A 25,060-nucleotide genomic window follows, 5' to 3' on the forward strand; every position below is an offset into this window, starting at 1 on the left:
TAGTTTGTCTTAATTTTTGAAGACAATTGAAATACCTCCTGCCTTATATCAACCAATAAGTTGCAAGACCGCCTAGCTTTTATTCATTGTAAAAAGTATCTGCTATTGCTAGAACATAAATGAAGGGCCGTTTTCTGTTTTGCAACATAGCTGGATAACTTGGGATGACAAGATAAGCTGCTGAAATGTGATAGTTCACTGATATTTTGAAGACTAAGGCCCACATTTTTAAAAGTATGGCTGTAAACACCTACAATGGAATTTAGGCTCCTAAATGCCTAACTCTCTTTTGAAAATTAGATTTAGACACCTAAATCAGTTACGGATTGCATCACTGAGCACAGCAAAGCCTGAATACCTTTCAAAAATCTGGGTTTAAGATCCCAATCCTGCAAACACTGATGCATATCCTTAATTTTAATGCATATAAATAGTTCCATTTAAGTTTTATTCCATATTCCAAATTATACTCAATAAGTAGGGATTTTGGGTCATCGTATCCTCTTTACTGAGTAGTGCACTGCTTCCACACTAGTGCAGAGATTCTAACAGCTCCACACAAAGGATCCCCTACGCATCCGATTTCCCTCAGGCTGCACTTCACACCCTTGCAAAACTCCACTATGCAACTGACCTGGCAAGTGCAGCGTGGTATAATTTTTCCTGCTCCGTCAAGATGAGCGCTATATGAACACCATGCAAAATCCCTTGGATTTCAATAGAGTCCTGAACACTATATTGTGTTCTATAGTCTCATCTGATGATCACTTTTTTGGGGGTAGGATTTTATCCAAAATTCTTATCAAGTTCAGTCATTGCTAACAAAGTTGCTAACAAAGCATTATCAGTGTTTAGTCTTACTAAGTGACCATTTGTCCATCTGTGTGGGTAAGGGAGGAGGAGAAAGATAGGGAAAGAGTTGCAAAGGCTTACACTGTAGCTCAGAATGTGAAAATGAAATTTTGCAGGCCAGTAGTTCAAAACAGAAGATTTTAGTCTTAAAATTAGAGTAGCCATGAAGCCAACTACTATAAGGAAGGCATCCCATGTTATTATGATAAAAAGGTAAGCTTTATTTTGAAGTTTAGTTTTACTGAATTTTGCATTCACCTCACCAGAAATGTCTCTCCTCCACAGGCATAAGTGCAACTTACACAAGCAGTTTACAAAAGAAACACTAACCCTCGCTGAAGTAAAGCTGAAGCTCCAAATTCATACTTCCTCAATTAAAATAAGTTCCACATAGTTTGGTTTCTAAGATATAAGGCCTGATTCTTCTCTTCTTACACAGTTGTTACTCCACTGACCTAAGGAGCAGTTACTCCTAACTTATATCAGTGTAAAGGTCCAATCTTGCAAGGTGCTCAGCAGGACTGCTGAAGTTCATGTCAGTGATCAGTTCCTTATAGGACGTGGCCTTAAAGATGATAAGAATCAGGCCGATAATATTGTATGTAACATCAAATCTGGAAGTTCTAGTCAATCCAAGAAAGAAAATTTTTAAATGGGTTTTTGAGAGGAAGACAAAAGCATAATACCTGGTAACTAAAGGGTATTTTCTGCTAACAGGACCCTGTTTAGGACCATGGTCAGCCAGTCTCTCATAAACCACAGTCTCCAGAAGACAAGTGACTGCCTGGAAGTACATTAATATAAATGTTAGTTCAATAAAATAGAATAAATTATGATTTATAACAGAAAGCAAGAATTCAACATTTAAATGCAGCATTAATAAGACCTGCTCTTGATGGTAGTTAGTTTGCCGAAACTGCTCAGCATTTAATTCTTCAATTCTCTTTTGGAACCAGTTACAGCATTCTTGTATTGCAGCTGGCCCATTGCTAAACAAGAGAAAAACAGCAATTAAAAGCCATTAGGTTCAGATATCATTATACACCTGTCTAAAGCTCCTAAATTTTAAAAATATATATATTTATAATCAAAGGTAACTCAAATATTGAGGAATGAAAATTCTAATTCCCTCCCCCACCCAGAACATACCACCATACTAGATTTTTCAGTTTAAAGTTAAGGTTCAGTTTCTCTTGTACAAACCCTATATTACAGTACCTATGTGGTATGAATGTTGCCAATGCAATATTCATGTCTACAGTACAGCCAAGTCGCTTATATTCAGGATCCTGAATTATTTGAAGATGTTGGTTTGGATCAGATTTAGTTTTCCTGTTACCTGAAGAAAAACATTTAACACAAAATGATGTAGGGTGGAAGTTTAAAACCACACAGAATAAATCTTAAAAACAAAGAATACAGTTTTTGCTGTTCCAGTTTACCTAGAAACTGAAATATAGACAATAAGGGAGAAAAACCAGGTCTACTCAAGTTAATTGCAAAAACACCCATTGACTTCAGCCGGGTCAGGATTTTAGCTCAATTCTTAGATAAAGTAGTTTTTAAAGTACTTGCCAATTGTGCATACTGATGAAAGATACAAAAATAAAGTTTGTCAGAATTGATAGTGTTCAAGATGAATGCATGCTCAGAGGCAAACCAAACAGAACACCAAAAACCTCCCCCACACCAACAAAAACAAAACCCACTATACTCTGTGGGTTTCTTGCAATACTGTCCACTAACTACTACTAACCTGTCTCATATGTTGTACTATTTTAGATATTCTCCATATTACAATAAAAATATTTCAGCAGAATTATATATCTAATTTTCCATGGTCTAGCATGAATTAACTTTTTCAATTGCTACTTTTCTACCAAAACTTTTTTGTAGATGAATGAGCTGGGCAAACTACTGCCTTCAACACATCATCTAAGTTAAGACTTCCTACATTGTTTTTTCCTCCCTACCCCACTGTGTTTATCGTTTACATACAAGGTTTGCCCAACAGCAGATAAACATACTGAAGTATAAGGATTACTTATGTGTAACAGGCATGTTTTTACCTTGAGTCAGAAGGATTTTAAATTGCTGCACAGCTTTGTTAACATCTACTTGGAAAAATTCCCATAGTTTTATCTTGGGATAAATATCCTCCCAAATTATTTTACGGATACTCTGTAAAAAAGAAAGAAAAGTTACTTTTACAATACACAAGTCCTATAAAACTATTAAATGTTGACATTAAAAAATAAGCTCTTCAGGGCAGGAACTGTCTTCCTATATGTTTAAAAAACATCAGCACATTTTAGGCACTCCCACAGTATAGATAACTGAACATTTCTTCATCCAGTTTCACAGATTATTATTACAAAAGTGAAATGCTATGTTTCTCATTTACTTACATTCAGGTGATGGTCATTTTCAATTGAAGGAGGCAGCCCCTTATCTCTGTATTTCCCTTCAGCCACACTACAGCTTAAATGCCAGAGAGCCCTGTCCAAGATCCAGGCTGGTTTCAGGTGCGGAGAATTTACAAGATTATAACCACATTCTGGATGCTCCCTAATCCATTCGCTGTTAGCAGCTTATTTAAGAAGAGAAAAAAAAAACAGAATAATTAAACAAGTTGAATTATTTAACTTTTATACAAACATCTTAGGACCAAAACGTTAGGATAGCACAGGAGGTAAAATCAGTTCCTTTTCCAATGGAAGGGTTTGACTTCAGCCAATACAGAATCAGGCCATGTGAAAGCTTGCATTCCACTAACGTCTTTGATAGGACTATAGAAAGTCAGTAGACAAACAGGTATCACTTCTAGTATAGCAGAGAGAATTTTACATTTTTTGTTGCAAAACAACACACACTGGTTGCTGGGCATTATTTCTCTCCGAATAGCCCCTTAATATGTTTACGGTCAAGAATATCATTTCTCACCAAGTATGGTGCTAAAAATGGCCTAAAGATACAAGATGTTCCAAAGAAACAGAACCTTTCAGAGTAGTGATTTGGATGCCTGGGAGGGTAGAGGAGAGGTGAACCCAGAGTGGAGGATTTATATATGACCCTATGCTGTAAATAAACTGATCAGCCCACTGGACCAGATGTAGTGATGGGAAGGGAGGCAAATCATTGATCTTCATTACAAAGCCCTGATACGGAGTAATAAGCACATCCTTCCCTCTGGTGCATGCAGCAAGCTGAATGATGGTTCATGTAAGACCCCTTTTATCTTCACTCCTGTGGCAGCATAGAGAAAAATACTGATGTTTGTTTTAAATAAAATTAAAAATGAACACAATACAGAAACCAAGGAGCCCTGATCACAGAAACTGAGTGCAACTCACTGCACTATACACAAGGCTATGCCTGTAGTAATAGTGGGTACCCCTGAAGGGTGGAAGAGATTATAAATCACTGGGGGAATATGAAAGAAAAGAAAAGAAAGCATCTAACTCCCATTACTTCATTTCTCTTTCCTCATGGAAAAGTCCTAGATAGAGTTTAATAGAAAATTATTATTTTCATGGGATCTTTTGAACTAGTCTATGTAATATAATAGAGCATTAGAACTGCTACAGAATGGCTCAACAACCAAACAAAAATGATCACTATTAAATTCCATGGGGTTTTTCTGGGAGCAATTTCATTCATCACTATTGGTTTCATCTCTGTATAATTCTTACTCGACTTTTAGATGTGCATTTTCTTAGCACTGAATTGTTTTAGCGGAGTCATGAGAGACTGAAGTAAAGCAAATGTGGTACTTAACTCAAAGAAAGAGGAAAAAAGGATTGTGTCAGTTACTATCCACAAGTAATTTCTAACCTTGGTAAAACAGCAGAATAAATATTAAGAGTCAAAAATCCCCTATATCACAACGGAACCACAAACAACATGGGCTGATTAATAAAAACTACCAACTGTTTTGGGGGGTTTGTTGAGGTTTTTTATGGGGGAGTGGAGGGGGATCTTTTTATATCAAAGGAAAAGAAACAGCACTGCTGCTCACCCTATAGTATGTATAGGTCTCTCTTGTTCAAAGTGACCTCTAACATTGCAGCTCAATATCATTTAGAATTTGGCTTTGACTGTTCGACCTTTATAAATATGGAACTCTGCCATCCACAACTAAAAGCAGCCTGCTCAACTGAAAGGAACAAAGCAACATTACCTTGGGCTTTTAAAAGCTTCACTTGTAAATATTTTGTATGGGGAATTATTCAACATGCATATGCTATCTCAGACATCTGTATGAAAAATATTTTTTTTCTTTAAAAAGCAAAGTTATCCTATTCTGCGTAGATGAGCAAAAAGCATGATAGATGCTTCTAAGAAAGACTTCTCCTTTGGCCTCAGAAATGGTTGATTGATTCCTTCCAACAAAATATAAGGCAGCAAAATGACAACTTTTCACTTGATTCTGAGAAACTGCCTTTCTAGCCTACCAGAGAGGAGATGAAAATATTTCTAATCATTGTGATAAAGGAATTGCTTTGAAGATTAATCCTCTCAATAATTGGAATTTAGTGAGAGAAACTTATTTCTGGAGAAACACTAGACACACAGCATTATGGTTGACAAACTATTCTTGCTTTGTGAAATGCAACAGACTGAAAATATATGTATATCTGATTACAGAAATTCACCGATGTAGGGATTTTCAGCAAATAATATATTCACCATAATATTAGCTTCATTTTAAAAAAGGAAGGAAGGAAGGAAGAAAAGAGGAAGAAAGAAGTTTACTAGCCCATTCTGTTGTGAAGATTAGTTTCAGAACTGAAATTAATGCAATGTTGTCTTTTTGAGTGTGCAGCCAGATGCACAAAAACAATAGCACTCAGACTTTTTCCCTTTCATCTCAAATAAGTGTTGACTCTGATGACTAGTTTGATTTACCACATAAATTTAAGTGCTACTGAAGACTTATTAAAATAGTTCTGGCTATAGGGAAATGGGAGAAATTTCCCTAAACTGTAATGCACATACACGCTGGGCAGAGAAAGAAGACAGAAGAGATAAGCAGGGCTGGTAGCTAGAGAATGGTACAGGAACTGTAGTTACAGATGTTAAAATATAGCAAATTCTCATCTGGTGTTGTGGGGACATTATAAGGCCCCAGCCCTGCAAACACACAAGAGCAGCATAACTTTACTCATGTTAGTAAAGTTACATACATGCATGAGAATTTGTAGACTCAGAGCCCAAGCTTTTAATCTATATTTGTAAAAAAGCTTATTGTAGCAAGAATACCAGACGAGGCCAGGGGTGTTTGTTGTCTGCAAGGCTAGCTAGCTCAAAAGAAATAAACTGCAAGTTTTGTTTGCTTTACACAGAGCTACATTTCATTTAAAGAAAGGATTGTGACACTAACATGTTTAATCATTTTATTGCTGATCCCATTATCAGACATTCAGTTGTTTGAGAGTATTGCATAAAACTAAGCTTTTTTTGAATATGCAGACGGCCAAATATTCTATCAAATTATTTTGATTAGTCAAATAATGATTAAGATACTTCCCAGAAGCGGCTTAGAATTAAAATATTCCAACTGAAATCTTTTTCACCACTTAAATAAAAAAAGAACCACCACCTATATTAGTTTATCAGCAGCAAACAAAAAATAAAATCATGGAACCTTTTAAAATGCATGTATATCTAACCAAGCAAAGTTTTTAATGGCTGTCCTCACTTGCCTCTTCTTGGCCTACCACTCCTACACTGCTTGCTATTATGACTTATGTTATGTCCAAACTTGGGTACTGTTTTCCAAACACGTGTTCATGTGAATAGCTCTTACTCATGTGACTAAGAGTTTGCAGGCTTCAGCTCTTTCATTTTACAGCCATTGAAGTAGGGACCATCTATTATTTAGCTATAAAAATACCATAGGCCTAACTAATGGTACCATAGAAATATTACATACTGAACTGTATTTAGATATTAGACTCCTACAAAAAATAAAATATACAGAGTTGGTACCAAGGACACACATGACCTTTGGAAATGGGCACAGGAGTGGGTGTGTGGGGAAAGGGTTTTCCTTGGTACATTGTGGAAATGTACAGTCTTTCACGGGATCTGGGAGAATGTATATGGTAGAATTCATCTTACTCTTTTAAATAACCATCTTATTCCTAATCTGTTTTTGTTAATCATTGCTCATTGAGTCAAAGAAATGAATTTTAAAAGCATCTTTGATGTCTAAGTAAATAGCACTCCAACATCTGAAAGAATCAGAAGTTCCAAAAATAGAGGGGTGCAGTGCGCTATGAGTAGCAGCTCTACAGAGTACATTATAAAAGAAACTGAAAGACTGAGAACATATGATCTATTTTCGCACTATTATGTGGAATAATTAGACTTAATTATTGGGATACAAAATTGATCCTGTTACTAATGTCAAGAACATATTCCTTTAACCTCTCTTCTTTTAAAAGTATTATATGGACCTGTTCCATACCTTCTCTTCCCATCAGCCCCATTCACGCCCACTACTGCTTTCCTTTCTTCCTCCCTCTAATAATAGTATCCTTAAGTTGGTGTGTTTTTTTTAAACAGTGAAGAACATCACACTTGTCACACAGTGTAATCCAGTGAATTTATGCCTGAGCAATGCCCTGCGGTATATATAATTACAGTTAGTATGAAAATATAGACATGCATATTGGTGTTCGATAGATACATTGTTTCTATGAGGATGTCCTTAGATTTTTGGTGCTTTAAGCACAGATAAAGAATTCTCATTTTGCCATCTTAATAGACAACTCTCCCTGACAGACACAAGAGATGCCTTAGACTTAAAGGGTTCAGAAGGCAGATAAAGAAGAAGAAGTTCCTTAAAAAGCCTTTTAAAAGGTCTATTCAGGAAAAAAAAATGGACTAGTGGAATAACCAGATTAGCTTTGACAGCATTACTGAGTTGGCAACAGAAAGCATCAAGATAGTGTAACAAAAATCATACCAGTATGATTGTAGACTACATCTGTTATACAAAGCATATTCCATTCATTTTTCATTTTTTCCACTAGGTTTCCTACACTGCTCCAAGTACACTTTTTGTTTGGGCTTGAAAAGTCAGGATTTACTTTTAACTGATCAGCCAGAGAGTAGCAGGATCTAGATAATCCAAGTTTTTGCAATGGTGTAAAATGAATCATGTTGTAACCTACAAAAATGACAAGGAAACCATTTGTTAATACAAGAAAAATGTTACAATGAAGATGAGGAAATTCTATGATTATACCATTTATCACAGTATGTACTGAAAACAAAACTTTTCAAATAACTAAGAGAAGTTTTAGGGTAAGATTTAAACCATTCTCTATCCCCATCTCCTGTCCCCCATTTCAATCAAGTCTACAAAGCTTCACATCTATGTGAAACAAAAACAATCTAAAAATTTATATCACATTTTTAAAGGTGATTCCCAAATACTTGTCTTTCAAAGCAAATATTTTACTAATCAGACTGGTTTGCTCTATTATATGTTTAGCATTGAATTCAGTTTCATAACTATTTTCATAACTTAAACTGCAAACTAAAAAAAGATATATGAACGGTGTAACACATACCAGTAGAACTTAACCAGTATAAATGTAAGCCGTGTCCCTTAAAAATGACCTTTACAGAGTATGTGGTTATTACCTGATTCTTTTGCAACTTTAAGACGATCTTCCCATTCCTCAAATGGTCCCAGACACTTAGCTAGGAATGTCTGGAGCGTAACACAGTCCAAATGCAATACATGATTATCAGCTCCAACACGCAAAATAGGGTCCACAACTATGTAACCTCCACCACTTTTCTCATTTCTAGAATAAATTGAGTCTATTAACCACTGGAAAAGCAAATGCCCATTGCACCAGCCATTTCTAACACCAGAAGCCAATCTATAATCTGGTAGTTTAAAATCATTCCATTTTAGCCACAAAACAGTTATCGATCTTTCAAACTCAGAGTTGTTCCCACCATTTCCCCAATTTATGGATGCATTTAGACTCAAATGTACTTCATGTTCTACCTGTGAAATTTACAACAAGGCCTTTTTCTGGAGAAAGGACATACAAAAGACCTCAGTCCTGCAGTTGGATCCATGCAAGTAGACCTTTAGGACTGTTTGAAGTCCCATGGATTTCAATGGGGCTTTGTGCAGATATGCGAATCAGCCTGCATGGACTGAAGTGAAGAATTGGGGTCAAAAAACAGTGACTGAACCTATGAGTTGCTGAGTATTCTTAACCCCCACATTGATTTAATTCAGCACCTTGAAGAACTGTGCCCGAGTCTTATTCTTGTGTAACACCAAGGCTAATGATTAAATGGGAAAAAAGTAAGAATGCAAGTTTTATTATAAAACTTTAAAAATCATGAATCAGAACAGCCACCATTGTTTTTGTAGGTACTCTGACTATAATCTACAAGAAATTCCTCTACTAAGCAATTTTTTAATAGAATGAACACGAGTATTCTCATAACCACGATGAGATAACTACTAGAGGAAGTATTGCTGATGGTGAAAATTATAAACTGGGATCAAAATTTTTCCTCTGATCACTGGTCCAGGCTGAGAACCCGGAAGATTTTTATGGTCCTGATCAGCCACAATGGTCCCAAAACTATCAGCTCTTAAACAATGGTAATAGGTGAGGTACAATACACTACAGATTGATTGATTGCATTAGACTTTATAAAAAAACTGAATTCTTATTACCATCTTACTTTTATTCTTACACTGTCTCAAGACCGCAAAAAAAAATCACTGAAAAGTTAGAGATGAATGGGTTATTACATAGGTTTTGAACATAATGGTTTCTAGCTCTGGTAGCAGCTATATGTCAGAACTGAGTGGAACAAAACATGAAGATATGTAAGAAAGACTACTTATTTTAATGTCTGATCTCTCACAACATTCCAAGTCTATTAATTAATTACCATTAGAATGCTGATGACTTTGAAACCTTGCAGGCATGGATTGCCTTTCCAAAATTCATAAACAAATAGAAGATTAAATTTGTTCTGAGTACTCCCCAAAGCACTGCAGCATCAAAAACCACATCTTGCAGCCTTTGTGGGCAGTCCTCTGAAGAAGCCAATGACTGCACTGAAATGGAAACTGAATTATCATCTTACACCTCATAGTTATCCTTCTAGGTCAAGACTGAGATACATGGAGTAGTGAGGGGAAGACTGCAGTTTTTCATATGTAAAAAGTTCCACTTACTCATGACTGAAATAATACTGGTATGATCCAGAAATTTGGAGATCCAGTTTACAATATTTGTCAGAATCATCTTCTCTTCCTGTTGGGTTGTGCCATGATAGTGCCCTGAACTTGCGGCGATTGAATAATTCTCCAGAAGCTGGGTAATTAGTGTACACTGTAACATGCTTGCCTTGTAATGTTGGGCCCAGTCGGAATTGCAGTTCAAAACCTCAACAGAAAAGAGAATGGGTTTAAAAAAATAATCTCATTTATTAAAATTAAAGACTAAATCTTTGGTTTATTATTGTGATTTACAATATGAAGATTTTAAGTTAATAGATGTACTGTACTGTAATTCTAAATAGGTATATTGGGTGTAAAGTTAAGAGAATGTTTTTATTTTACTGGCATTTCTCATCAACAGATAATGATGCTCTAATAATTATTTCTACTTCTCTGCTAGTGTTACCATTCAAAACCAACCAGAACCCTGAAATAGGAAATGGGAAACTAATTATGTATCCCTCTTCAGAGCACTTTATTTCTATTTCTGTTCAAATACAATACAGTAACTAAAAATGCCTGGAAAAAGTTATTTATTGCAGTTTTAGAAGAATTGTGAGGTGACAGGAGTATTACTATCTAAACAGTCACCTCATTTTTAATACATAATATATAGAGATGGTACACATTTTTTATTTAATTTAAATGTCAACTTAAAACCCATATTTTACCTATTTTTGTTATGTGTAACACCCAATTACTATATCACTATAATTAACACATGGGGGGGAAAAGACTATAAATGACACTATAGTTGACATAGTGGGGAAGAATGCTATTTTTCTCTAGTCTGTTTCTCTTTGTGCACTTGGAAACATTTGCTGTCTAGTCAGTTTCTCATATTTATGTGAATCTTTCACATAGCCCTGGTCTACATGGGGCGGGGGGAGAGGGGAAATCGATCTAAGTTACGCAACTTCAGCTAAGTTAATAACGTAGCTGAAGTCGACGTACTTAGATTGACTTACCGTGGTGTCTTCACCGCGGTGAGTCGACGGCTGCCGCACCCCCTGTTGACTCTGCCTGCGCCTCTCGCGGCGCTTGAGTACAGGAGTAGATGGGAGAGCGCTCGCGGATCGATTTATCACATCTAAACTAGATGCGATAAAACGATCCCCGCTGGATCGATCGCTGCCCACCGATCCGGCGGGTAGTGAAGACATACTCATAGCAACAGAGAAAGAAAATAATTCTCAAAAATAAAAGCACAACAGGAAAATATGACTCTCAAACCACATACACTGGCACAGGAACTTGGGAATATGTAGCACCTGAATTTACTTTCTATCATTTTTTTTTTTAAACTGACGAGGTTCTAAGTGGACACTCATTTTTTTAAATTTAATTGAATTGGGAAGATAGGTATTTGTGAAAAACAGAAGACCAAACTTGAAAATGAAAATATTTTACTTTAGGTATTTTTACATTTCATGGAATGTTCAATTAAACAAATCCAAAAACCTTTACATTTTTTGAAGATATAAATGAAGTTACAGACTGAGGCCCCACTCCTGCAATTTACAGCTTGGACAGCTATATTTGCATGGACCCCACTGACTTCCATGGGACTCTGCCTGGGTGCAGCGCTCATCCACAAATTGTAAACTGCAAGATTGACGCCTTAATACCCTAAAACGGAAACATGTGTCCCCCAATCCTAAAATCTAATCCACTCAGGTGAACACTTGTCCACATGGAATTTCATTTAAGCCAACAGGTCTCACTGCAAGTATGTGCCTGAATGAATCGGATTGTAGTATCAGGGCCTTAAAAGCCTGGTCTGCTCATGTGAGTAAAATTGGACAGATACTTAAGCGCTTGCAAGGCAACAACCATTACTGATTGAGGCCTCAACCTTGCAACTGCCTACACCCACACACAGCCATGCACCCTGCAGGGCCACAGTGACTTCCATGGACAGTCAATTGCAGGATCAGAATCTTGGAATCCATGACTTTTTTACCCATTCTTCAGTTAAAAAGCAAAATACTCTTGGTTGTCTTGTCTTCCTAGTAAGGAAGTTCTACATGTAGTCTAAAGAATAGATAAACCAACCATGTATTAGAAAAAGAGTTTAAAATTGTGCTGTAACATGTAAAAAAGTTAAACAGCTGAATACGCTATCCCGATTGAATAAAAAAGTTGCTCAACGAATGGAATTGTGCTAGCACGACCAAATATCAGATTCCAGCTATCCAAAGACATTTAAATAGCCCATGCCAATGAAGTTTATAGTACGTTACTTACCCTATCATCCACTAAACATAAAAGAGAAATAAAAAAACCCACCCTCCAAGCACATAATAGTGCAAAGGCTTAAAAAAAGTTTCAGGATTTGGGTACCTATCAATTAAAAACCTAGCTAACTTGGTTGCAAAAATTGCACACAAAAAAATCACTCTTAGGGCTTGTCTACACTGGCATTTTACAGTGCTGCAACTTTCTTGCTCAGGGGTGTGGAAAAACACCCCCCTGAGCGCTGCAAGTTTCAGTGCAGTAAAGTGCCGCTGTAGACAGTGCACCAGCACTAAGAGCTGCGCTCGCAGCACTGGTAGCTATTCCCCTCATAGAGGTGGTTTTTTATAGTGCTGGGAGAGCTGCCACGGCAGTGCTTTAACATTGCTAGTGAAGACGTGCCCTCAAAAAGTTCAGGCAATTTCTCCCCACTATATTCTTGACATTTCCTTATTGAGTCTGCTAAAATTAGATCAGGCTACAGGGTTATATGCCTTAGATATCTTATTCCCTATAGTAACAGTACTGATACCAGGAATGCTTTGCCTAAATTAGCTAGTTGAGGGAGAGAGTAGCTATCAATTTAGGCAATTTGAAATGTATGGTTTTCAAATATTTAGCAGCCTCCAAACAAAGCTTACATAGCCTGAAGAAAAGTTAATAAGGAGGTCAGAACTGACTCTGCACTTTGTTCGTTAATGATAAAAGTTTCTGGTAAATTCACATACTAATCATTCAGCAAATTCTGAAATCAAAGTATTTAAGCAGACTTCTAGTTTTAGAGAAGGGTAAAAAAGGTTGGGCTGTTCTGAAAGTATTTTGAAAGTACCGTAAATTCATAAATCAACCATTCTTGGACAATATTTTTTAAATCTTCCTGGTGAAAGTTAAAACTTTTACGGTTGCCGCTTAAAAAAATGTATGCAAGAAAGAAGAAAGATATCAGATAACATTTTCATCTTGAACAGTTTATGGGCTGAGATTGCTGACCAAGAGGATACTGGTCCAAATATACCTTTCACTAACAGGTTGATGGGTATACTTAAGAATAAAAATAGTTCCAAGTATTTACAAACATGAGAAATAATTGCAAATTACAGCATTGCTGAAATACATTTAGCACACAAACATGTTTTTCCAAATCTTACCTGTAACCCAAAAAAAGTACTGACAACATCAATATAGTTCATATACCTACCACTAAGATATGGGATTTGTACATAACAGATTTAGTACTACACAAAAAAAGTTGGATTGCAAAGAGTTTTATAAATAGCAAAGACAGGGACTGAAGCAGCAATGGATATGGGAGTGCTATAGTTATACCATCCTTCAGGTACTGTCTTAAACTAGGCTCATATTTAACTGGAATAGTGATTTTGCTTTTTTTATACAATTTGCCTTTTGGCCTGAAAGTGTTTTATAACCCACATTGATCCATAGTTGTGGTCACTAAAGCTATCACCATACAAACAATCAACAACATAAAAAGAGCACTGCAATAGCAGAGGACAGCAACTAACCTGAACACACTGTGAGTGTGTGAGGGAAAAAACAACAGCTCTCCACGATCGTTTTAATGAATGAATTTCAGTGGTCTCTTACCTACCCTCTGCCTAGACTCTCGCTTCAGTTATGAACCAGCGCTGCGCAGAGCAGCCCCGTTACATGTCAGCACTGACCTTGCTCAAGCCTGAAGAGGGTCTTCTCCAGCTTTTCCATGGCGCTGAGAAGCAGAACTCGAATCTGGTTAGTGGGGGGCATTTTTGCTGCCTGGCGACTTGCCCTCTTTCAAGGGGGGACACTTAGTGTCGGAAATACAGGCGCGACCCCTACAAAAACAAACAACCCCCCCACAAGTCAACAGCCAGGAAAACAGGAAGGAGTCCCCGCCCCGCGGGAGCCAGACTTACATTGCCCCAGCCTGCAGAGCGCCCGCGGGGAGGCAGCCCCGGGAGCTGGGAGTCCAGTCCCGCCGCGCAGGGCCGAGCCGCAGGCAGACAGCGGCGGCCGGGGGACGCGCAGGCGGAGGGGCGGCTGCGCCTGTCAGTCTCCCCGAACAATGCGCCCTGGGCCCGCGGGGGCGGGGGCGCAGCCTGGCAGCGCGTCCCCCCCCAGGGGCTATATAAATAGCTGCCGGGCGCGGGGCTACTCACGGCGGCTGCTCCGCGCCAAGAGCCTGGCCAGGTGGAGGCACCAGGGGCTTCTCCGGCGGCTACGGGCCGGGCGGATATTCACCTCCCCGGCAGCGGCACGCACCGCCCAGCGCCGCCCGCCTCCCGACAACTTTATTGGTTCCGCCGCGGCCTGACGCTGACTGGGCGAGGGGGCGGCGGAGCTCCCGCGAGAGGCCCGGAGCAGCGGCTGGAGGAGAGGGGGTTGCGCGGGGCAGGGGTGGCTGGAGCGCTGCTGGCATGTGCAAGGGAGAATTTTAAAGGCTGCGCACTCAGCTACTGTATTTATTTAAAAGCAAAGGCCTGTGGCGGTCCTGACAGCGCCCAGCAGTTCGGCAGGGAGGAGAGCTCCCCGGTCAAGCCCCCAGGTCAAGCCAGGGCCCTTCAGCTTCCACTCACCGCTCCCGGAGAAGTTACCCCAACCCTACAGTTCTAGTCATCTGCCTGCCCTGGCCGCTGTACCCATTCCACGTTTCTGTCTTCTTCCACCCTGCGTAATCCCCTCCAAGCCCCCTGTACCCTAACAGCTTTCAGAGATCGGGGGCAGGTAGTTTTACTGTTGTTCAGTTTTTCGAAGGAATACTTCGCTGCTAACTGCTGCGGTGGCACTGAATTTAACATACCGTTCTAGCTGTAAGCATAATATGCTAATTAATGCACTCACCACAGATTATGGAGGAGATGTGATTAAAGAAACGTTTCTGGTAATATTATCTGTCCGTTGTAATAGCAAAATGGACACATTTAAATTGACAGTTTTTTTTAAACCTGTTTCAAAACCACATGACACAGAGTTGTCTCTTACCAAGGGCCTAATCATTCAATGGTCTGTGCACCACCAGTTCTCCACAAGCTCTTTCAGCAGAAAAAGGGGCATTATACAATACGTACAGATAAGATGACAGTGGAAAGAAGCTGTGGTAAATAGTCACAGTGCGCCATGCTTCCAGTGGACAAAACCATCCATAGGTTCCAATTCTTCTGCTATACTCTACCGTAAAAAGGTGATATGTCAGCTGGTGTATATACCACCAATGAATAAGTATAAGGATAAATATTGAGCCAAAAAGTAAGGAAGGAAAGAAACCTTAAAATGTCTATTACATGTACAATACATAGTCTTTCCTTTGGAAACTGCACAACTCTTCTTCTGTGAAGGCAATTACTCTACAGTATTATGATCTGTATATCTCTTCAGTTTCTTGGTTTTCTTATGAAGAATACTGTAATCTGAAATATGGTCACCTAGCCTCTCTGACCACTGCCTTAGCAGCCTAATATTGCAACAACAAAATAGAACAGTTGCTACAAGCATCTCACCACTGATCCATCATTAACTGACACCACCAAAAAGGTCAATCTTGCAGCTAGGGAAGGTCAGTCTATTTTCATTGCCTAGTACTATAAAAAAATCCTACTTCTCAATTTACAGTCCCTGTCTGACTGTTTATTGCTTTTTATGTTTGCACAGGCAGCATATTGCTGAGTGAAGTGAGCAATAAGAAAAAAGCTAGTGAGAGTAGAAAATTTAGATATTTGTTGAAAGGTTTCTTCCTCTTCTACAGTCACTGTGTACCTCACAGACACACAAAGCAGCAGAACAATCAACTGTTCTTGTAGTAATTAAAGCAGTTAGAGTGGTGTATGCATGCTTTCACCACTACAGGAAAGTAAAGGTTTCTCTGTTGGGAGAGAGAGTGTAAATAAGCATATTTTTAGAATTCATTCACATTTTTAATTCCATTATTCAAATGTTTATTTTTGTAACAAACTAAAAACTGGTATCCTATTAGTTAAATATATTTATCTTTTAACTTTTCTCCTAAAGTTCACAAAGACTCCTGAGTTTGTACACCATATTTAATATTTTTTCCTTTTTTTTAAAGTCTCTTAAAAAGCTTTTAAATTATGAATGTATTTTAAAGATTTTATTAATTTATAAAACCACTATTAGAGCAACTTTTTTCCATTGATAAGCACCCCTAAAAGAGCAGAAGGAATTCATGCAAGAGGATAGGAGAAACATTTTGAATCCTAAAAAAGATTAAGACATAAGCAGATAACATTTGTGGTGGAATCTCCTTCCTTAGAGGTTTTTAAGGTCAGGATTGACAAAGCCCTGGCTGGGATGATTTATTTGGGGATTGGTCCTTCTTTGAGCAGGGGGTTGGACTAGATGACCTCCCGAGATCCCTTCTAACCCTGATATTCTATGATTTCAAACACATTTTTCAAATTGAAAAAATCTTAGTAATACAGCATCTGGAAAGATATACTGACGGAGAAACTACCCTGTTCATCTAGCACATTTTCAGTGAATGAGAGAAGGCAAAGCAGCTAGCCATTACTGGACATACAGCAAAAGTCATTGTGGGTCTGATTCTGCAAAATGACAAGCATCTTCTGAAAGGTGATGACCATCCTCAAATTCCAAAATCCATTTTGCAAGATTGGCCCCCATAGTCCACATCCGTAATACATTTAAAATAAAATCCAAATATAAAGTGGGAGTTACTTAATGCAAGATTCCAGTGATTGTAATCTTACATGAATACTACAGAACCAGATTCTTCCCTTGGGTACACCTTTTGTCACATTAGAAGTCAACAGGAATTGCTGGGGAAGATTTTTCCAAGCCTGTACGGGGTTTAGGACTATAAATCTTGACCTCTCTGACATCTCCCAGTGCATGTCTAATAGTTGAAGTTCAATGTGGCTAAAACAGCACTCTCACCAAATATACCCCCCCCCAACCTCCCCGCTACCTCATCATGAGCATCATGACTGTCACTCAGGCCCATAACCTAGGTGTCCTCTTTGGCACGGACCTGTCTGCAAGTTCTCATATCCAGACTATGTCTAACTCTTGCAGATTCATAGTGTTATACCAATAAAATAAAAACCAGCAGGATCTTATTAAAGGGGAAAAGGCAAAATACCACATTTATTGTGAATACAGAAAGAATCCATAGTAAGCAGTTAGTTATAGCTATAACATTTCATTCAATCTCATATTTATTCACACATTCATTCATACAAAAACACACACAGACACAGAGGTTCTGCAAGGTTGTTATCATAGTTACCAGCCTTAGAGTTGCTCATGCCAAGCCACTGGTCAGGTGGTCTGGACATGAGGAGGGAGCAGGGCCTTGTCAGATACTCATCTGATGCTCCTGGAAGTTGGTTTGCAGAATCAGACCCCAAAGTTCTCACTTTCCAGAGTCCATTTTTATAGGAATTTCTTCCTATGCCAGTCTATGGGAATTGCTTCATCATGCGGTTGCTGAATCAATCAGCAGATGGCACATTCTTGATGGCTCCGTGCTGCTAGATGTTATCTTGTTCTTTGGTTCTCCCATTCTTGAGGCTGTTGGGTGGATTCCAGTCTGCCCTCTGGGGGTCCTCTGGTTATTTCCACTTGACGCCTTCTTCAGCCGATGGACACTGGATTCTTAGGCTAGCACCTCCCTGATCATTCAGTTATTATCCACACCAAGCATCCATCCACATACATCCTCTATCTCTATTTTAATCACAAATGTTAACAAAGCGAGATGAATACAACAAAAGGGCGGGGAGTCTCTGGGTGCTGTTTCTATTGTTACAGAGTATTGCTTTGAGTCTCTCTCTGTGTGAGTAGTTGTTGTTACAAAGAATTGCTTTGAGAACAGACTCTGTCTTAGAATGTACTAACACAATTAGCAGTTTGCAAGTTTCACACATAGAGGGAGAGAAACAGTACCAAAAACCAAGAGACCTCTTAATTAGTAATACCCTGGAATTTAAACTATGGGGAATTTAAACTATGGGGAATCAAACTCATCTGTGATTTTAATACAGAACTTCTTTAATATGATCCAACAATAGGTGCCGACTCCGTGGGTGCTCGGGTGCTGGAGCACCCACAGGGAAAAATTAGCGGGTGCTCTGCACCCACCAGCAGTCAAGCTCCCTGCCCCACCACACCTCATCTCCTCCTCCTCCCCTGAGCATGCCGTGTCCCCGCTCCTCAGCCTGCCTCCCAGCACTTGCCACCACCAAACAGCTGTAGCAAGCTCCAGAAGGGAGGGGGGAGGAGCGGGAACATAGCACACTCAGGGGAAGAGGTGGGGCCAGGGCAGGGATTTGGGGAAGGGGTTGGAATGGGAGCAGGAGGGGTCCAGGCAGGGTGGGGCTGGGGGGGGAGCGGTCGAGCACCCACCGGCGCCAATGGAAGTCGGCGCCTATGTGCAGATTCTTTTTGTATTGCATCTGTAAGAGAAGAAGATTTCCTATCCATCGACACAGCTAAAGCTCTTGTTCAGGCTCTCATCAGCTTGTGTCTTGATTACTGCAACATCTTTCCCTCTGGCCTTGATAAATATAATCTTCCCCTGCTCATACACATTCAGAATGCTTCTGCAAAGATCATTCTTCTGAGCGATTGCTTTGACCATATCACACCCCTGTCTGCATCTGTCCACTGGCTCCCTCTTCTCTACCATATCAAACATTTTTGACCTATCCCCATCCTACCTATCATCAGTCCTTCAATATAGAGAGGTTGACTTATGTTTCTGATTGGCTCATGATGCAATTCTCCATCACCTACTTATTAAATTTTCAAACAAGCATTTGTGCTCTCTCTCTCTCTCCCGCTGTGTTTCATGTTTGGGAGGTACTCCCTGTAACCATCTGTAAAACCACTTTATTGTTCTCTTTCAGATCCCTCCTTAAAACTCCTTTACCATGATGCCCACAACTGTTATGATGCTGGAGTATTGAGTCCACAATCCTGCCAACGAATACGGTCTCTTTTTTCTCTGTGTACCCCCAGTAGTCTGTATCTCATCTTATATTTGCAATTTTCTGATCTTTAGGGAAGGAACTCTGTTTGGGTTTGTATGATATCTAGTACAGTGGGATCCTGATGCATGATTAGGGCTCTTAGGTGTTGTAATAATACAAATTAATAAATCTACAGGATTTGTTGTCCTAAATCCCTTAGGCCAGTGGCTCTCAACCTTTCCAGATTACTGTACCCCTCTCAGGAGTCTAATTTGTCCTGCATACAACACTCCTCACTTAAAAACTACTTTCTTACAAAATCAGACATAAAAATGCAAAAGTGTCTTAGCATTTGTTACTGAAAACTTGCTTACTTTTTCCATTTATCATATTATAAATAGGAATATAAATATTGTACTTATATTTCACTGTGTAGCATATCAAGCAGTATAGACAAGTCATTGTCAACATGAAATTTTAGTTTTAGTGACTTCACTAGTGCTTTTTATGTAGCCTGTTGTAAAACTACACATACTCCCAGTTGAGAGCCACTGCCTTGGGCTATTAGAAAATCTCCCTTGCATGCTTGTATCTAAAGACATTATTTGGCCTTCAGTGTCCAGGTTACCATGAGAATTAGGCGAAAATGAAATCCTTTTGTGGAGTCTATGTAGAGGTTGATGTAGACTCACATTGCATGTAATTTGACTTATTTTGATACATGCTACTAGTTAATCGGTGTTAAGACATATTCCCTTGAAACCTTTCACAGCATCTACAGGCTGTAGTCTTTCAACATACTTTGCCAACCAACATATCTAGTGTTTCTCCTGGTGTCAACCATAGCGGCTTCTGCATGCCACACACACACACCCTGACTAGTTTACAACATTTTGGGGGGCAAGGGTCTCAAAGTTTCCTTTGCCTTTATTGAGCACCTAGAACATAGTACCTTCACTGTTAATCTCTGCTGGGATTATCCCTTAGCATTGCAGTAAACACTTCCAATCCTATAGAAATCAAGCTTATTTAGCATACAAAATAAAGGGAAAATAAAAATTAAGCTTTATATTAATATAGGGTAGTCTAAAATGGTGAAAAATTTAGCTAACTAGGCTGGATCTTTTAATTACAGCACATTGATATGGTAGCTTTTGAAGTGTATAAGCTAAATCCCATTGCTCGCTCTCTCTCTCTCTCTCTCATGTACCTGTGTATGTGAGACAGAGGGTTGTATGCTATGGCAGATTTGGTCATGTGTACATAACAAATAAAGTCACCTGAACCACATTTGCTATGTCATTTTCATTCTCCTGATCAGCCTCCTGTCTCATGGCTTCCTCTCAGATGAAGACTGTGTAATGTCTTGGTCCTTTGGCCAGGTCACTAAGTTCCTCCATTCCAGAGATACCACAGTCCTTCCAGAGCAGCTGCCTGGCTGATATCTCCAATGCCCTGTGCCACTACCCAGGGGCTGGTAGGGGGAACACAGACCCATCCTTTACACTGGGTTCCTACCCTGGATCCCAAGCCTGTACTATCTTAGCATTTGCTGCTATTCACCTGGGTATCTTCCTACATAACTAGCTCCCCTTCCTTTTTAGGTTTGTTATTCCACTCACCTACCTCTTAAGAAAAAGAGACAGACTCCTCTCCTAAAACCCCCACTACTGGTGGCTCCTGGGCTTTATACAGGCACTGTCTGTTCCTGTGCAGCTCAGCCTGTTTCTAATTAGTGGCCTCCTTGTAGCCTATATCTCTCCCCAGCTGGCTGCTTAATTGGTTAATTAGGCCTGCCTGACCTCATGTACCCTTTCAGGAATACACCCCATCACACTTAGGCACATTTAATATGGGATTTACTATTTCAAGAAATAGGCATTTGATTTACTTATTTGAAACTAGTTTTAAAAGAATTTCAGTATTTATCTAAAGTACAGTGAAACAGAAGTGGTGTCTCAGGGCACTCTCCATAGAACAGAACCTTCATACTTGAGTTGCTTCAAATCACTTTACAAACTAATGAGTTAGATTCCAGCAGTGCAGTGTCTGAAAGCAAACACTGCCATCATTAGACAGTCATTTGTTCAGTGAAAGTTCACAAATAGCCTTTAGACAGAACCTACAATTGAGAAAGACATCATTGGCCAGAAGAAAGAAAAGGAGTACTTGTGGCACCTTAGAGACTAACAAATTTATTTGAGCATAAACTGTAGCTCACGAAAGCTTATGCTCAAATAAATTTGTTAGTCTCTAAGGTGTCACAAGTACTCCTTTTCTTTTTGTGGATAAAGGCTAACAGCTACTATTCTGAAACCTATCATTGTCCAGGACACCAGGGTTATGCCCTCTAGCCTATACTGTTCTAAAAGGGTCACAAAGATCTTCAGCTTCCTTCTAAACAGCTAGGTAGATTATATAGTCAGGTAGGCACAATTAATAATGCAGGCAAGGAGTCATGGTTTGATGGCGTAAAAAAGCCATTTAGGGGAGCTACAACAACACTGCATACATTTAGGTGAGTTATCAGATGATACATAGAGATCTGGATCCTGACTGATGGTATGCTAATACAAGTAAGAGCCTTTTACTCTGGGCACCTGACAATAGCTCTTTGACCTTTGAAATCTGAACCTTACACGTGGTTAAAAACATTTAGATCAAAGCGGCTTTTTGTAATCCCAGCTCTGCCATTGTTTGTGTGGCTTTGGGCAAGTCATGCTACCTGTTTGCTTCAGTTTCTCTATATAAAATCTGGATGAGAATAATTACTTCACAAGGAAGTTGGGAGTTTAATTAGGTTATGGTTGTTCAGCTTTGGTCATGTAATGAGTAAATACTAAGTATAATTATTATAGTTTTCAGCACATTTGCTGAAGACATATTTGTTTGAGCTTCAGCTGACAGCATCAGTTTGACTAATTTTGCTATGATATTCTTAGGGGAATGTGGTGGGATGGCAAACAGAGTTTTAAAAAGTGTGGGTTGATACCTTTTAAAATATATCCATGATATTCTTACCTGCACAATTTAACTTAATGGAAAAGTGTAAAAATGCCAAAAAAAAATCCTGTTTTCTTTCTTATTTACATATCATACAGCACCAGTTTTCACGTACAAAGTGAAATATGGTATTTTGATGTAATATGTTCAGGGCCTCTCCCAGAATTTCTGCTCTTTTGGTTCCTATGCATACTTGTCAGATATGCCAATCCTTGAGATTTTTTAAAAGCCCTGTTTTGGAAGGAATTCAGGTATTACTTCACTACACTGAATTGTACTTTAGCCATATGAACTTCTTCCTCCAAAAGAAATGTTGAAAATATGCCAGTGATTCTTGTAGCTTTGCCATCACATTTCTACAAGAGCCTTAGGATCACTGAGCCAATTTATGGTAAAAACATAGTGAAAAAAATGGCTAATAAAAATAGAAGATCCTTTAATTCAATCTGTGTAGCTCTTAATGGAATTCACAAGCTAAATAATTAAATAGTCCTGCTACTATTCTATCCTATGGACACATGATTGTTCACCAGAAAGTATAACATGTGCAGATAGGGGCAAAATCTGCCCTGATATATGACATTCTGCCCGACTGAAGTCAATGAGGTTATAGAGGGTGTCAATGCAGGCGGAATTCAGACCACAATATTTTGAACAGTCTATCTACAGGGTGCCAAAAATGGGACATTGCATATGTTGTAGTGGGAGAGTAGGCTGTACATCGTTAAGAATGTAACTAGCTTTAAATTATAAACTTTTGGGGTGCAGGGATCGCTGTAGGTGAAGGCTGCATTGCCAGGTACTGAGCACCAGAGTGTGTGCTGCAGTAAACTGAGTACAAGGGTGTGATCAGTCGGTCTCCCCTGAAGTGCCGCTTAAGTGGGTTTCAGGAAGCTGGGATACAATGTTGTATGAATTGCCCCAGAATGCGTCGATTCCCTCTACGGGAGGGGGACTGGTTGGTGTGCCCCAGGGTGCACCAATGATGTCCTCTATGGGAGGGAGACTCATTGATTTTATAAAAGGGAAACATGAGAAGGTTCAAAAAACAGTGGCAAAAGATGGATGGAATAAGGGTATGAGTATGATGGACAGTGTGTTGTGGTGGTCTGGTAAGACAAAAGGAAGATTAGAGAAGGGGATTGTAATAACGTATTGTGAATATGAAAGGAAATTACAAGAGCTGGAAATACTCCAAGAGGCTCTTACATCAGAGCTAAATCAAAAGGCAGATTGAAACCGCAAGCTGAGTGAGCTTGAAACAGAAAACAAGACTCTAAAAGCAAAACTAAAAGAAAACAACTCCTCTGCACGCTGTATTGTTGCTAGCATACAAGAAAAGGATAATTTCACTGACTTTGGTTTAGGCAGCAATACTAATAAAGACCAAAATGAAATTAATTGGAAACACCTTAAGAAACAAATTCAGAACTGAAACCTGGCACACGCGGGGGAAGATCGAGATAATTGGCCCCCTCCTCCTCCACCTACCCACCCTTTTAACCCAGAATTAAGTGTCAGTGCTCCCTTGGCCCCTCTCCAAGTGACCACTCAGTGGTCAGGGAAAGGTGAAAACAGAGTGGTTCATAATACTTACAAGTACACTCCTCTCAGCAGAGGAAATGAGGGGCTTACTGAAAGATCTCCCTCATCTAAAGCCCAAAGACCCAAATTTGATATTCTGGAAAAGAATAAGCCAGATGGTTACCACCTATACGTTACATCCCAGGGAACTTTATATCTTAACAACAGCTAAATGCCCCGATCTGTCATGGGCCAAGATCCCTACAGAAGGACATCGAAACGGTGTTTGAGCTCTGTTAAATTTGAATCCGAAAATGATATGACCCGTGCCTGTACTGAGTTTAAGGAAGTCATTAAGAAGCCTTGGGGAACGGAGCCAGTAATTGGGGACTGATCGTGGGCTGCGTACAAGGCAAGGACAAGCCTGCGGCTCAGTATTGTTAAAAAAAAAGGGGGGGGAGGTGTATTCCAGCAATGCAGACATTGCAGACCCAAAGAAAACTGATCAGGAGTTTCTAAAAATGTTAAAGGAAGGTTTTAACTCCCACCTGCAAACAGCCCTTAATTTGGGACTGAACCCAGGCTCTGATTATGAATCCATCTGTATGTGGTCCTCTGAATGTGAAGCCAGACAAGCTAAAGAAATAAAAAGCAAGGCTACTCGCGTTTCTGTGGTAACAGCAAAAAGTAATGTAGCCTGCTATAATTGTGGGTGTCTTGGGCATACCCATAAGAACTGCAGGCACAAGGCCCAAAAGCCTAGTCAGGGACAGAATCATGGCCAGCTGAATCCCTGCAGCACCTCACTGCCCTTTCAATCTGGTCCTAGTCCCGTCTGCACCCCCCCTCCTACCTCACAGTGTTTTGTATGTGAGAAAACTGGACATGGGGCAGCTGGATGCCCAAGCCAAGTAGCCCTGGGCAACCGGCCCAAACCAGTATCTCAACCAGCTGCCAACCCTCACTCACACCTAAGCAAAGAGGAAATGGCCAGGCTTTTAAATTCTATGACCCGCTAGGATCCAGTGGCCCCCACCTTGCTTGTCAGTACTGCTAGTGTAGATATAAATCCCTAAAGGCCGCACTTACAAACATGAATAAGGGGCCGGTCATGCACAATTCTCGTGGACATGAAAGCATTTGTTCCCGTTACTGACCTCCCCCTCCCCACTACTAAACAGTATATTACTATTTCAGGGGTAGGAGGTGCACAACTCACAGCTTA

At 39.5% G+C, this 25,060-nt stretch overlaps 1 protein-coding gene across 3 annotated transcripts in view; it reads right to left on the reverse strand.

Annotated features, from left to right (window-relative positions):
* Positions 1 to 14,642, reverse strand: part of AGL (amylo-alpha-1,6-glucosidase and 4-alpha-glucanotransferase) — a 57,003-nt gene extending 42,361 nt beyond the window's left edge. For all 3 annotated transcript variants that reach the window (XR_012160376.1, XM_073356929.1, XM_073356930.1), the window contains exons 1-10: positions 14,521 to 14,642; positions 14,047 to 14,196; positions 10,085 to 10,295; positions 8,509 to 8,675; positions 7,826 to 8,029; positions 3,261 to 3,442; positions 2,922 to 3,033; positions 2,071 to 2,191; positions 1,739 to 1,841; positions 1,539 to 1,636 (exon numbers count right to left, since the gene is read on the reverse strand). Coding sequence is in view for 2 of the 3 variants with exons in the window: in XM_073356929.1 (XP_073213030.1) it covers positions 1,539 to 1,636; positions 1,739 to 1,841; positions 2,071 to 2,191; positions 2,922 to 3,033; positions 3,261 to 3,442; positions 7,826 to 8,029; positions 8,509 to 8,675; positions 10,085 to 10,295; positions 14,047 to 14,128 (1,280 nt within the window). In the remaining variant the exon portion in view is untranslated. The remainder of the gene's footprint in view (positions 1 to 1,538; positions 1,637 to 1,738; positions 1,842 to 2,070; positions 2,192 to 2,921; positions 3,034 to 3,260; positions 3,443 to 7,825; positions 8,030 to 8,508; positions 8,676 to 10,084; positions 10,296 to 14,046; positions 14,197 to 14,520) is intronic.
* Between the last annotated feature and the right edge of the window lie 10,418 nt (positions 14,643 to 25,060).

The sequence above is a fragment of the Lepidochelys kempii genome, chromosome 8 (assembly GCF_965140265.1).
Source record: "Lepidochelys kempii isolate rLepKem1 chromosome 8, rLepKem1.hap2, whole genome shotgun sequence".
Lineage (NCBI taxonomy): Eukaryota > Metazoa > Chordata > Testudines > Cheloniidae > Lepidochelys > Lepidochelys kempii.